The sequence below is a fragment of the Haliotis rubra genome, unplaced genomic scaffold, assembly GCF_003918875.1.
Source record: "Haliotis rubra isolate DU_JTF1 unplaced genomic scaffold, ASM391887v1 Scf368, whole genome shotgun sequence".
NCBI classification, from domain to species: Eukaryota; Metazoa; Mollusca; class Gastropoda; order Lepetellida; family Haliotidae; genus Haliotis; species Haliotis rubra.
Window position 1 is genome coordinate 873439 of NW_025767044.1, and position 12891 is coordinate 886329.

Sequence of the window (12891 nt, forward strand, 5' to 3'; positions counted from 1 at the left end):
TTTAAATTCTAACTGAGATAGTCTAGTTGGTTTACTGTACTTTGACGACAGCTTTATAATATTCACATATTCATTATCAACGAGAAATTTGTTCTCGTTAGGATATGGCTGAAACATTGTCGTCGGATGTGACGTTAACCACTCACTCACTCATTCACTCACTCACTCACTCACTCACTCACTGAAATATATTTTCTGACCTGGATGCTCTCTAAATCCGAGCCCTGCATCCATTCAGGAATATTAATTCTGACCTGCAGTGGACCAGCATCGGTCCCTCGTCTGTCGGCTTCAGCTCTGCACGGACATAACGTGCGAAGTCGATGACGTCGCCTTCATTGAGGTTGGCGTTGTAGTCGTGCCACCCCGGCAAGAAGAAGTGTTTCACTTTCCGCGTTTCGTTGCCCTGTAAAAGTTGAAAATTTACTTCAAGAGCTTGAATACTGAAAAATTTAACAACGGCCCATATTCCTTGATCAACTTGAGCAGAATCTGTTGATAAACAGTTAACTGACATAACCCAGCATCATATCAAATTAAAAGTTGATGTCATATACATCTGAAAACATGCAAAAAGTAATGAACTTTGTAATACAAAATTATCCTTCATTTACGATACAACCCATGTTCAAAATATAACTCGTTATGAATTCTGATAAAACAACAATGGAGCTTCTTCATTTCTTTTCCTGATTCGAAAGGGGCGGCGGGGCAGCCTAGTGGTTACGCCGAAACCCGGGTTCGATTCTCCACATGGGTACAATGTGTGAAGCCCATGTCTGGTGTCCCCCACCGTGATATTTGTGGAATATTGCTAAAAGCGGCGTAACCCTAAACTCGCTCACTCACTCCTGATTCGAATTATCCGGAAAGGCAATTGAGATATACATTTCTACCAAAGGACCACCTATAAAATGTTGCCATCACAGGTTACTATGGTACTGTAGTAACGAATATACTATTGGTATTACATAGCACAATCACAAGTTCAAGCTTAGGTGGAAACAGCTCCACGTTCCAGTCTACAGGATGACAACATAATGATGACAACAATGATGCAGGTTCGAGGTTAGATGGGTGAGAATGTCTTTTCACAATACTGTCACGGGTGTTGGTTGCAGGGGCTACGAGCCTTTTATGTGACACTGTTGAAGGGTTTTTACTACAAGGCTAACAAACGATGTATGTGACACTTTCGCTGGTTCGAGGTTAGACAACATAATCCCTAGTTCCCTGTTATACGTCAACTGAGAGGTATTTAATATCTTAAGGTTCTTCACTGATGGCGTAACAAGCGGTGTATATAAGTATTATATAACTATATTATTATGTAACTCTTTCCTTAGTGTAGGTTAATTGTCAAATGTGTGACAAGCTATATTTGCAACACTATTATCGGTTCGTGTTTACAAGGGGTAAGAAGCAGTCAACATAACACTGTCCTATGTTTCAGGTTGGATGGTTGGCAATACATGTTCACATTTCACCACTTTGGAAATGGCATTGTGTAATCATAGCTTTCGCCCGTGGGAGCCTTGTCAATTTACACATCAGAGTGGTACACAAAGTCCGCAGTCCAGACTACCAGTCGCGGTGGCTGAGCGGGTTAGGCGGTTGACTTTGTGTGCTGGCGATTAGGTGCCTGACTCTGAGGGTGTGAGTTCGAATCCCGGATGGGAAAGTTGTAGAATCTGTACTTTACTAAAAAAGTGTAATCCCAAATATAACATATGTTATATGTTCACAATAGCTTCCGTTGTTAAGTGGTGCTGAAGTGGGTATAGGAACCTATTCAAGTTTCAGAACTGTACGGGTAACAAGTGATGTGTATAACCTTCTCTGTATGTTTGTGTGCATGCATGCGTGTGAACTTTTGTGTGCATGTGTGTGTAACGGGTGAAGTGCAACACGTCTGATTAGGTTCTACACTCTGTGAGTGTGGGTTCTATTTCCGGATGGGGCCCAAATTACGTACTAGAATCCGTACTTAAAGTGTAATCCCAAATACGTCATGTAATGAAACTGTTTCAACTTACCAACGAGAGCTTGAAGATCATGATGGTGTACTTGCTGAGAGGCGACATGTTGATCAGTTCAACGACCAGATCTCCATACTGACGCGGAGCGTTCATTTCTTCGGGCCAGTACATATCCAACTTCCTCTACACAAAGACAACATACCGATTGTCAACATGCTCTCAATTAATGAACAATGTTAATTTGTTGTTCATGAGATACTGGCACCATTATGGAATAACATTACCCATAGGTGATATTATTGCAGCTATTTGTCTGATCATTATAATTGAGTCATGATGTTTGCCCATTTCATTACTATTCGTTTCTCTGAAACCTCAGTAGTCAACGCATTGTTGTAAATTATTTTTTTCCAAACGTTGATTGTTTCTGCAACAGGCTGACTGGGCTCATGTCGCCACTTGAGACTCATATTTACTCAACTGTTTCAAAGGAAGAATATTATGGGTAATGTAATATATACATTTCAGTATCGTGTATTATCTTCGTTAGTAATATGCAATGTTTCTCGCCAGTGATGGGGACTGACAGTAACTCAATACGAACAGAAAACCAGTAGTTCCTCGTAGCAGGTTGTAATTATGTATGGACTCATGTAAACCAAGTCTAGAGGTACACACCACTCCGTTCTCCTCCAGTCCAGTCAGCATGACTATAATGGGGACCTTCTGTTCCCAGATCATCCTCCAGAAGTCCACAGTGGTTTGTGACAAGGGTCCCTGCGAGGCGATGTACTCACGGGGGGAAGTGTAGCCCTGTGAACATACGTTAATACTATAATATTCAACATTGTCTTCTATTATGCCTATGTTTCTACCGGGAGGGATACTTGTTAGGAAATGTTGCAGTAGAAGTGTGACTCTTTGCTTTCAGGAATCCATGAATCTACGTTATACAAAGATTAGATCCTTGCATTGACGGAATATGTACCTGCTACTACCGCTTCATATATCATATGTCACTTATTATCATTTTGGTATCAGTGTTTTGTGCTTTTTGGGGTTATTTTCATCACTGCAGGATTAAAGCTATATGACGTGTCTTGACAATATACTTAGTGTTTTATCAGACCACTTTCAAAGTCACCGATCCTTTAAACCATCCGTTTTGTTTAATTGTGTTTCCCATCTCCAACCTCCGCCAGTATAAGAACAAACGGGCGAAAAAATACAAATATATACAAAAAAAACATATGTAAACCTTTTCACTAACTGTGTTAAAAAATAATATTAGATCAGACGTAGTAGTCTGGAGATCCAGTCGCTTGGATTCGGAAACAATTTCTAAATAATAGTTGATGAAAACTCAAGCTGACATGTTGTCATAAACGTACACATTACATCATGGCATACATTTTAGAGTGTTCGAGAAAGAAGAAAACGTTTTCTTATTAATTTCACGTCGGTATGACAATTCAAGGCAGGTGGGGCATGTTGAAAATAAACAACACGGACAGCCTTAACTGTGGTCAATTTGAACCCAGAGTCCCCACGTGGTACCCATTTTTGGTAATCTTAAAGATAGGTCAATGTACGTACAGGGATATAGTTGGCGTTGATGTAGTCAGAACATTCATCCTCGTCAAGGGGCAACAGCTTGACCCGTGAGTGGTCATCTACAACATGAAATCTGAGAAATTATTTAATCACTTTGTCATCGATAAGACAATTGTACTGGCTCAGGAAACTATGCTGTAAGTGTCAGTGACAGCCAACTATAAACAAAGTGCTGATTTGAACGGTTGTCAACAGCGACGACAGGATCGTTCCAAAAGAAGTTTATAAAATAATTCTTGGTTGTCTGCCCTTGCTTTGTAAATGTTCATGTATGGCCGGCTCATCATTAGAGAAGTTGTTTGTGGGAATGTTTCTGGCTGGCCTGCAGTGACCATTTCAGATCAGCATAAGAGAGATTCCATGTGTTTTTGAGCTGACTGGTTTCTAATCTAGTTTCCAATTGCGATTTGGGGGCATCGAGTTTTAACCACATTCCAAAACTATCTTGAACTGTGACATTATAGTGTGACAACTTTCGTCACTGGACCTACATTATTCTAGTTCGTGTTAACTATTGCTAATTTGTTAATGGTTTTTTTTCCAATAATATTATTACATTAGTCTAGTTGAGTGTGAAAAGAAAACCCGGGAGATAGAGGTATTCGACATATTTTTCACTTTGGGAGACACAAAGATAATATGCTGAAAACCTAGAACCACAATAAGAGCTATCAAGGACTTGAACCCTCGACCATACACTGTTGCTGTCGAGCTGACAAACCGAATACGTGATAGACGTGCGTTTAATCTGATATTGTAAACCAAAGGTCACTGTGTTCTTTAATCTGATTGTCTAAAACACATGATGGTATTCGATTCCCTGAAATGGCTATTCGCTGCGTATTAATACGTACAAATATTGCGCACAATTGTATCGTTGTGTCGTCAACAGTGGTGACGTCATTCAAATCATATTGTTAAGTAAAGTCGGAATGACGTCACATATGAACAGTTCCAGATGTTACAATGGAAACCAGCTGAAACGGCCGGTTGATGACACTTCACTGCTCTACCCGTACTCGATGTCAATGAGTGCAGACAGAAAAACGCGTGTGGACGTTTTGGTTTACTTTTGTTTTTACAATGTCGATAAACATCATGTGTTCGCAAATTTCCGGGTGTTATTGAGGACTTGAAGCACGGGAATATTTCATTTGAAGCCTCAGGCTAACGCCATGCTTTAAATTCTCAGTAACACCCGGAAACTGGCCATCGGAGGTTTCAAATGAAATATCCCCTGATTCAAATACTCAATACCTGGAAACTGGCCGACTCATGATGTTGACCTCCTAATTCGAGCTTCATGTAGCTGATACGTATTGTTTTATGCGGCTTATGGGAAACGTTTCGTAAAATCAGGGCAGGGAACTCGAGAAATGGGCTTGTGGTGTGTTGACGTGTAGACTTCATAGGTCTAGGTCATCACATCACCAACACAACAGAATCCTGATATGAATAACGTACGTAAGATGATAATTTACAAGCACCTCATACGACATGCAACCCTATCTGTTCGTGTGAGTAATTTTCAGGATATGTTGTTCACGGAATGTTATTATTGTAACACAATCAAATCACAAGCGATGAAGGCATTGTTAACTGGAATCTATAATCGTTAAGTAAAAAAAAATTGATAGCATTGTATAATTGCCGTTCAGCACAATGTGCTATGTATATTTACCAGGCAGTGTACCTTTGGTAGAAATAATGTAATTCATGTAGCATTCTGACGAGATGAAGAATAAAGAACTCGTGATACACTGAGAACCCTTTCTTCTAACAGTTATGTTCCGCTTATGATATCTACTTACACCCCATAATGTTGACGTATCGGTTCTTGGATCTGTTGCCGACCAGCACTGCATGCTCGGCCGGATGCTTCACTGTGGCAGCGGCGAGTTGCTACAACAGAACACGACACACACAGCATGAGGATGCTATGTCAGAAACATCTGCGGTATTTGCTGCTATATCTGATCTATCTATATCTGATACGAGAACAGTGACACGATTATACACATGTGGAACTGTTATTTTAACCGTGGATGTTTCTTAGTTTGGAAAAGAAGTCACTTTCCCTTTTTATAAGTCTGCCTCAAAGGGAGACAACTGTTGAGGTAGCAGGACCAAGTTTATGAGTAAGCCTTGTACATGTATATAGATTTTTTAGCAATCAGCAAAATTAACATGACTTGTACGACGAACATTGTACCCGAATATCACACTCGCAATGGGCACGATTTACTGGTGGCTCTAACCTGCCAGTCTAATATAATCACGTCACTATAACTCTTGAATAGATATTTTAAAGGTTACATTACCTTCCATTCTGAGGTAAAGAGTAGCTTGGAATCCTTGTATAAGTCCTTCACAATCTCGTGGAAATCCGTGATCTTTCTCGGCCTGGTGAGAAATAACAATATATATCATACATAAAAATGACATCAACACAATTAAAAAAAAACACTCTTAGTAGAAATGATTGAAAGATGTAACAGTAACACAAGACGAACCTGTAGATTCGCTCTGTATAGCAGGTGATTCATCAGCAAACAGTTTTATTGCTTATTTACAAAACGACATATATGTGCAAGGAGACAAAACTTATAATTGACAGTGCTTGAAATCAATTCTTGTACATATGTCATTTACAGGTTTTATCCAAAATAACATGGATTAGATAACGTATAAAATCGAATTGGTATTGGTCTATGTAGGACAGGTCACGGGATCTGGAAATTTTAAGTCGCAGTATGTATGTTTGGGAGCATGCTGCGGGGAAGGTATGTCAGAATCTTACTTCAGTATGAATATTCTCCGGTTGTACATTAATATATCCACGAGGCGAGTGTAGGTTGTCCTGCTCTTAGATGATATTGCTGTGTCTTACACAGGTACACTAAGCATCTCTCTGAAATGCCGAGCCAAGCGTTTGGCTCCGGTTCAGTCCACGCAAACTGACAGTGGCTTTTCGCCAGGGCCGATGTTGGTTTAGGGCACGGGAGTGCGGCAGTTCCACACCTCAACCGCGGTAAGTTTGCCGTACAATTCCATCAACCACGCGGTCTTCTTATCACGCGTCAGTGGCCGTGTTACCGGAAGTGCTGACGATTGATGCCATCTGCCCTCTGAGCCAACAAATCGCCCCGATTTCGTTTGTGTATCTCTTACACAGCTGACACACCAGGGGGCGGAGTGTATACTGGGGTTTATGTGGATATCTACGTGTAGATGTGTTGGCCTCATTTTCTTGTACGGAATTAGTGGTGTACCTCTCATATTTGTTAACATACACGCTAGGGTCGCTGTCTGTATGTAATGAATTTGCGGTTTAGTAATTGTTTTGGTATTCATGTGACCTTGAAACAGGTATATGAAGGTTTATTGTTTTGAAAAATGCACTCAATTACAATCACACATACACACAAATAGACACACACACATACACACAATCACTCATTCATCAATCATTCATTGCATTCCTTGGTAAAAGTTTCATATTTGTTACGCGGTGTTTAAACTATATATTCAAGTTAGTATGATTTACCTGTATCAAGTATCTAAACTTACACGGTCTTATCGACACTTTCCTCGACCTCATGTTGAGACTCTTCGTCGTCGTCGTCACTCTCCTCACTCTTCCTGCAACAGCAAGAGAAATTGTCTTCATGGTTATATAAGTCATTATTGCCTTTTCTCTCCTCATGTCGCTAGAGATTAGTGTTGTATTTATTGCGTGACCCAGGATCGTATGATCATGCCCCGAATTACAACGACATGGCTGTTTAGTGTTATATTTACTGCCTGTCCAAGGATCGTGTGATCATGCCCCGAATTACAACAACATGGCTGTTTAGTGTTATATTTACTTCCTATCCAAGAATCGTGTGATCATGCACCGAATTACAACGACATGGCTGTTTAGTGTTATATTTACTTCCTATCCAAGGATCGTGTGATCATGCCCCGAATTACAACGACATGGCTGTTTAGTGTTATATTTACTTCCTATCCAAGGATCGTGTGATCATGCACCGAATTACAACGACATGGCTGTTTAGTGTTATATTTACTTCCTATCCAAGGATCGTGTTATCATGCCCCGAATGACAACGACATGGCTGTTTAGTGTTATATTTACTTCCTATCCAAGGATCGTGTGATCATGCCCCGAATTACAACGACATGGCTGTTAAGTGTTATATTTACTTCCTATCCAAGGATCGTGTTATCATGCCCCGAATGACAACGACATGGCTGTTTAGTGTTATATTTACTTCCTATCAAAGGATCGTGTGATCATGCCCCGAATTACAACGACATGGCTGTTTAGTGTTATATCTATTCCATGTACCCGGATCGTATCATCATGCCCCAAATCCGTGCGATCTATAAAGCCTTCTTTCTTCTATCACTTCTTTCCCATTAGACAGATACAGTTGGCGTTTTGTTCTGTTAACGCCATTGCCTTCATTGCCTGCTTATACAATCCAGCAAATAACTCAGTACGACAGGGACATACAGTGGGACAGTTATTAAATCGGTGCGTAAGAAGGATATAAAGTGTTATACAGGACGTTCTATTCATACAAATCTGTTTCATACCGAACATCAATTAGTAATATCAGTATAATCAACATGCTTTAATCTAAAACGATTGAAACAATGCATACCTTCTGCGGCGTCTACGTAGAACAACGACTCCTACAACAACCCCGATGGCGACGACGGCCGCCACTATTCCCCCAACTACAGCGCCGACTATGGACGTCGCTGCAGGTACAACATGAGAATAAAGAAATATCACATAATGGACTTTAGGGCATGTGACGTGTGCTGACAAATATGTATACCATGGATAACTTTGGCGTCCAGTGAGTTTCTTTTGTCAGAATATTTTAAATATGTTGAGGTGTCTTATTCACACATTCTTGCCATTGATGGGGATGCTTTAAACTGTTCATTTCGCTGTCAAAGTAAGAGTGAGTGAGTTTAGTTTTACGCCTCATTCGGCAATATCCCAGCTATATGGCGGCGGTCTGTAAACAATCGAGTTTGGACCAGACAATCCATTGATCAACCGCATGAGCATCGTTCTACGCAAATGGGATACGATGACGTGTCAACGAAGTCAGCGAGGTTCACTACCCAATCCCGTTAGTCGCCTCTTACGACAAGCATGTGTTACTGAAGATCAATTCTTAACCAGATCTTCACAGGTGAAATTGATTAAATGACTTAAAGTAAGACAATGATTGTTTTTACTTGTTGACTTAAACTCCGAAGTGTGTATTTCTTGGAATCAAAACACACAAAAGTTACGGACAATGTGTTGATGCAAATACATATATCGACGATTCATATATTCAATGTAGGGAAGTGTATGTTACATTGATATTACATCACTTTAATACTTCACATGAATGTCAACGTACGTTTTGTCTTGAAGTTACCGAACGGGTCAGTGGATGTACATCCTGCCGTGGTACATGACACAGCCACAACCCTGGAATAGATATACATAAGCCTTACTCACGCAAAGCACACCTGTTTTATGGGATATATTGTAAAAGCAGATTGTTAGTGTATATGCTCTGAAAACCGAATTTCGCGTATTAAAGTGGAAACTGTAACATAAGGGCCGCCTTATAGCTGGAATATTGCAGAGTGCGGCGTAAGCTCGCTCGCTCACTCACTCACTCACTCATTCACTTAACATAAGGCCTAAATCGTCGGTTCATATTTAGATCCAAGCATAGAAATGCAGAGTGGCAGAAAATTGAGAGGAAGGACTTCCACTTTTCAACTATCAATTTACAAGTTTCCATTTATGTAAGGCAATATTCTTCCACCCCCCAACCTTTTGGATTCGACATTTCATTACTTTTGATGTACAGCTTGGCATGCCCTTCTTATGAAGACTTCCAGGATCGCTGTATATATGCGTCTTGCTCTTAAAGTTCGGTCAAGATTACAATATTCGAAGCCCATGTAATGTTTTGAAATGGTGTCTTGTAGATATGTCAATGGCATTTCCAGTTTGCTACCTCAACATCAGAACTGATTTCTGTGTTCTCTATTTTCCCATGCACCACACATGCTTTCATGTATTTGTTTTAAAGTTGTCTGTTTGTTTTCCTGGTCAGAAGAATTCTTTTTCATAGTTCAAAGGGAACAGGATAACAAAGAACGAAGTCATTTTGCAACCTCTACGCTAAAACCTTTGATAAAACAATGCAATATAAAGAGTTAGAGATAAAGGTTAAAGTATTTGGCTTATCACGCCGAACACGTTTTGATTCCCCAGGAACATTGTGTGAAACTCATTTTAGTGGCATCGTGAAATACAAAAGGCCTTGAATAGGCCTCATTCAGTCATTCTTAAAACGGTATACGTTTTACATAATGCTCAGTATACTCCTTTGTTAAAGAAAGAAACGAATCTTACATATATGCAGTGTCTGGTTCCAAGGGCCCATTACAGAACTGGTCTTTTTCACTGTCGCAGTTTTCATCAACACCAACCGGATAAGAAGTAAGACTCTCTCCTGAAGTCAGAAATCGATGAGCCAAGTATGTAACTGTTTCGTTCATTAAACTTTCTTACTCATCATTTGTAAATAGCCATAAAGAGGGAATATTGTGATACTTTATGTTACCTGAAGCACTCCTCCTTCTCCTAGCTTGAAGCAGGTAGTGTTCTGGAGTTGGGCGGTAAGAACCCTTATACCCACTGTTCTTCCACTTATACCAGTTCTTCCATGTGTCCCAGTCAGTCCTATTTTCAGGGTCCACTGGTGGTGTTTCTATATGCACATAACGAGTTTTAGTTTGGAGTTATTGTTAAACTGTGTTCTTTAAACAATGGGCGACCATGATTTCGTCCAACGACATATTCCTGCAAAATACAAACTCTCTATTTCTATTATCTTTTGACAATGTAAGCTAATAATATAACGTCAGTTGAAAAAATACCCAGACAAACAAATTCCAATAGCTGTGAAAATTATATGAATGGACGACTGAAACTTAGTGACGACACCAGGTCTTCGTAAAAATTGTAAAAAGGACACGCCATTCTTTATGTCATTCATGCTAATACTTGTCTTTCTTTCCATGGATTCAGAAATACGCACACCCTATACTGAGGTTATGCTATTTCCCACTGGGTGTCATAATGTAGAAGCGGATCAGCTTATACACAAGGATCACTCCACGACATGAGTTGAACAGATCTTTTCGCTTACCACTCTTCTTCATAACAAGAATTCCTGCTTCAATTACTTTCCCATTTGTACCATCGAGAAGCGTCTTTGAATGAAAAGAGATGACAAAGGATGTATCGGTGGCAGCGTCTGTACTTTGTGTTGCCGTGGTGATGAATACTTCCGTTGAATCTTTTTTTCAGGGGTTCTGTGAACGAAAACGTTCAAAAATAATAATACGTTGGGCATTGAAAATGATACATATAATATTATTTCATTTTTTCACTTTATATAGTCTGAATTTCTGTTATATTAAAGGTCACATGCAACGTAAAACACAACTTTGCAGATTCTGATACCTTTCGGTATGGACATACCGAAACAAATCGTCAAAAATGCAAATTCAACTTATAAAGTTGAAACATAACGCGATGAAAAAAACCGCGCGAAATCGGAGTTCAAACGTTTCACTAATTTTCCCCCGACTTTTCTGGGGAAAACGGGTTTCAACAGCTGGGCTGCGCTCATAGCACGTGCGCAAGTAAATAGGTTCGCGCAGCTTGGAAGCGGGTTGTCGGGTGAATACTCGGTGAAGGCTTTGGTGTGAGCTATTTTTCTAATGTTTTTTTGATATCTCACAGGCGCGAGCTTTTTATATGTTATGACAGTAAATTAACTGTTTATATAATTTCATTTGTCTATTTCACCACACGTTCTTCTTACCGAGACACTTTCTCAGTTCGATACTTAAAAGCAATGTCATTATTTAGCGTTGACACAATTTCTAACTGTGATATAGATATGTAGTTGTCACAGACAAAACTCAATGTCTTGTTTTATTGACACCTGTGTGTCTGCCTGCCTGTCTGCTAATGACAATATTCAATACACAACTGCGATCACTGACCACATGCAATTTGAACTTAACACCAATCAGGCTATACACCATAAACAAAACGCATTGATTTATGGCCCGAGTTCGGTCACTGTCACATTATGTAATTACACAGACAGGCAGGTGTGATACTTTTACACATGACATGTTATGATGTCTGTTGATTGCAAAATGTTATACACAAAAAATGAGCATGTATTTACAAAACCAAACATCTCTATATATACACACACAATGAGCCATGAAGGCGGCATCTGCTAATGAACCAGCCGTTACACTTGAGTGCACACCCACCCGCTCTGACTGGGTTCGGTATCCCGGCTGCTTCGTTTCGAGGGAGGTAAACCCAAGTACACAATATTGCACTTTTGATTTGCGATTGTACGCTTTTAATTTTGTTTATTTGTTTTTTCATAATCAGCAATGCATATTATATGTCATGAAGAAATGATAATTGTGTTTTAATTATGTTTGATTTTTTGGTTGCATGTGACCTTTAACACACAATGTATTGCCTGCAATACGGCGCATTCCTGTAATATGTTACTTCATTTCGTTTTCAGGCTGAAAAAGTTTTAATGCAAGCAACTCTAAAAAAATACTAAATGTTTTAATAATAAGTACTCACTTCCAGCAGTGGCATGGAACGCCTTTGATTGTTTCGGCTTGCCTCTGTACATCGCATTAGCGGAAACCTTTTTATTTTAAAAATGAGAATTTTACTAAAATGCTAAAATGCATAGTATGGAATTCGGGAAACAGAACCAAACGGCTTCAAATTCTAATGTTAACAAAACTACAGTTAATTACAGTGACGTTGTATGTGTGCAAATGTCAACTGGAGGCAGCATACTTGTATGTCCATAGGATTTAGTTTTAGCGTGTGATAACTGCCACCTAGTGAGATAACCGTTCGACAGGAACATGTTTATGCTCAGATTCCATACCTGTCAGGCCCGGTTAGGGCCATTCGAATAAGGATTTGACCAGTACCAGAAAGCCTATTTAACTTAAGGCCTTTCCAAACTAACACTCTACTCACTGCATCAAACACATAAAAGATTCACCAAACAAGCTCCTTGAAGATAAACATTCATTGCCTGTGAATCCCATTTCCTACTACGAGAGGCACTGGACATACCATGCAGTCACACGTTGTGTGATTCTTTTACACAACATCTCAGTTTTACTTCGTGAC

The 12891-nt window shown here is 39.7% G+C and overlaps 1 protein-coding gene across 1 annotated transcript in view; it reads right to left on the reverse strand.

Moving 5' to 3' along the window:
• The window catches only part of LOC124285730 (tyrosine-protein phosphatase 10D-like), a 104442-nt gene that overhangs the window by 5881 nt on the left and 85670 nt on the right, over positions 1 to 12891 (reverse strand). Inside the window, exons 6-14 of the mRNA XM_046722009.1 lie at positions 9029 to 9099; positions 8267 to 8366; positions 7164 to 7235; positions 5915 to 5996; positions 5405 to 5495; positions 3576 to 3652; positions 2658 to 2792; positions 2037 to 2162; positions 255 to 406 (exon numbers count right to left, since the gene is read on the reverse strand). Of these exons, the coding sequence (XP_046577965.1) occupies positions 255 to 406; positions 2037 to 2162; positions 2658 to 2792; positions 3576 to 3652; positions 5405 to 5495; positions 5915 to 5996; positions 7164 to 7235; positions 8267 to 8366; positions 9029 to 9099 (906 nt within the window). The remainder of the gene's footprint in view (positions 1 to 254; positions 407 to 2036; positions 2163 to 2657; positions 2793 to 3575; positions 3653 to 5404; positions 5496 to 5914; positions 5997 to 7163; positions 7236 to 8266; positions 8367 to 9028; positions 9100 to 12891) is intronic.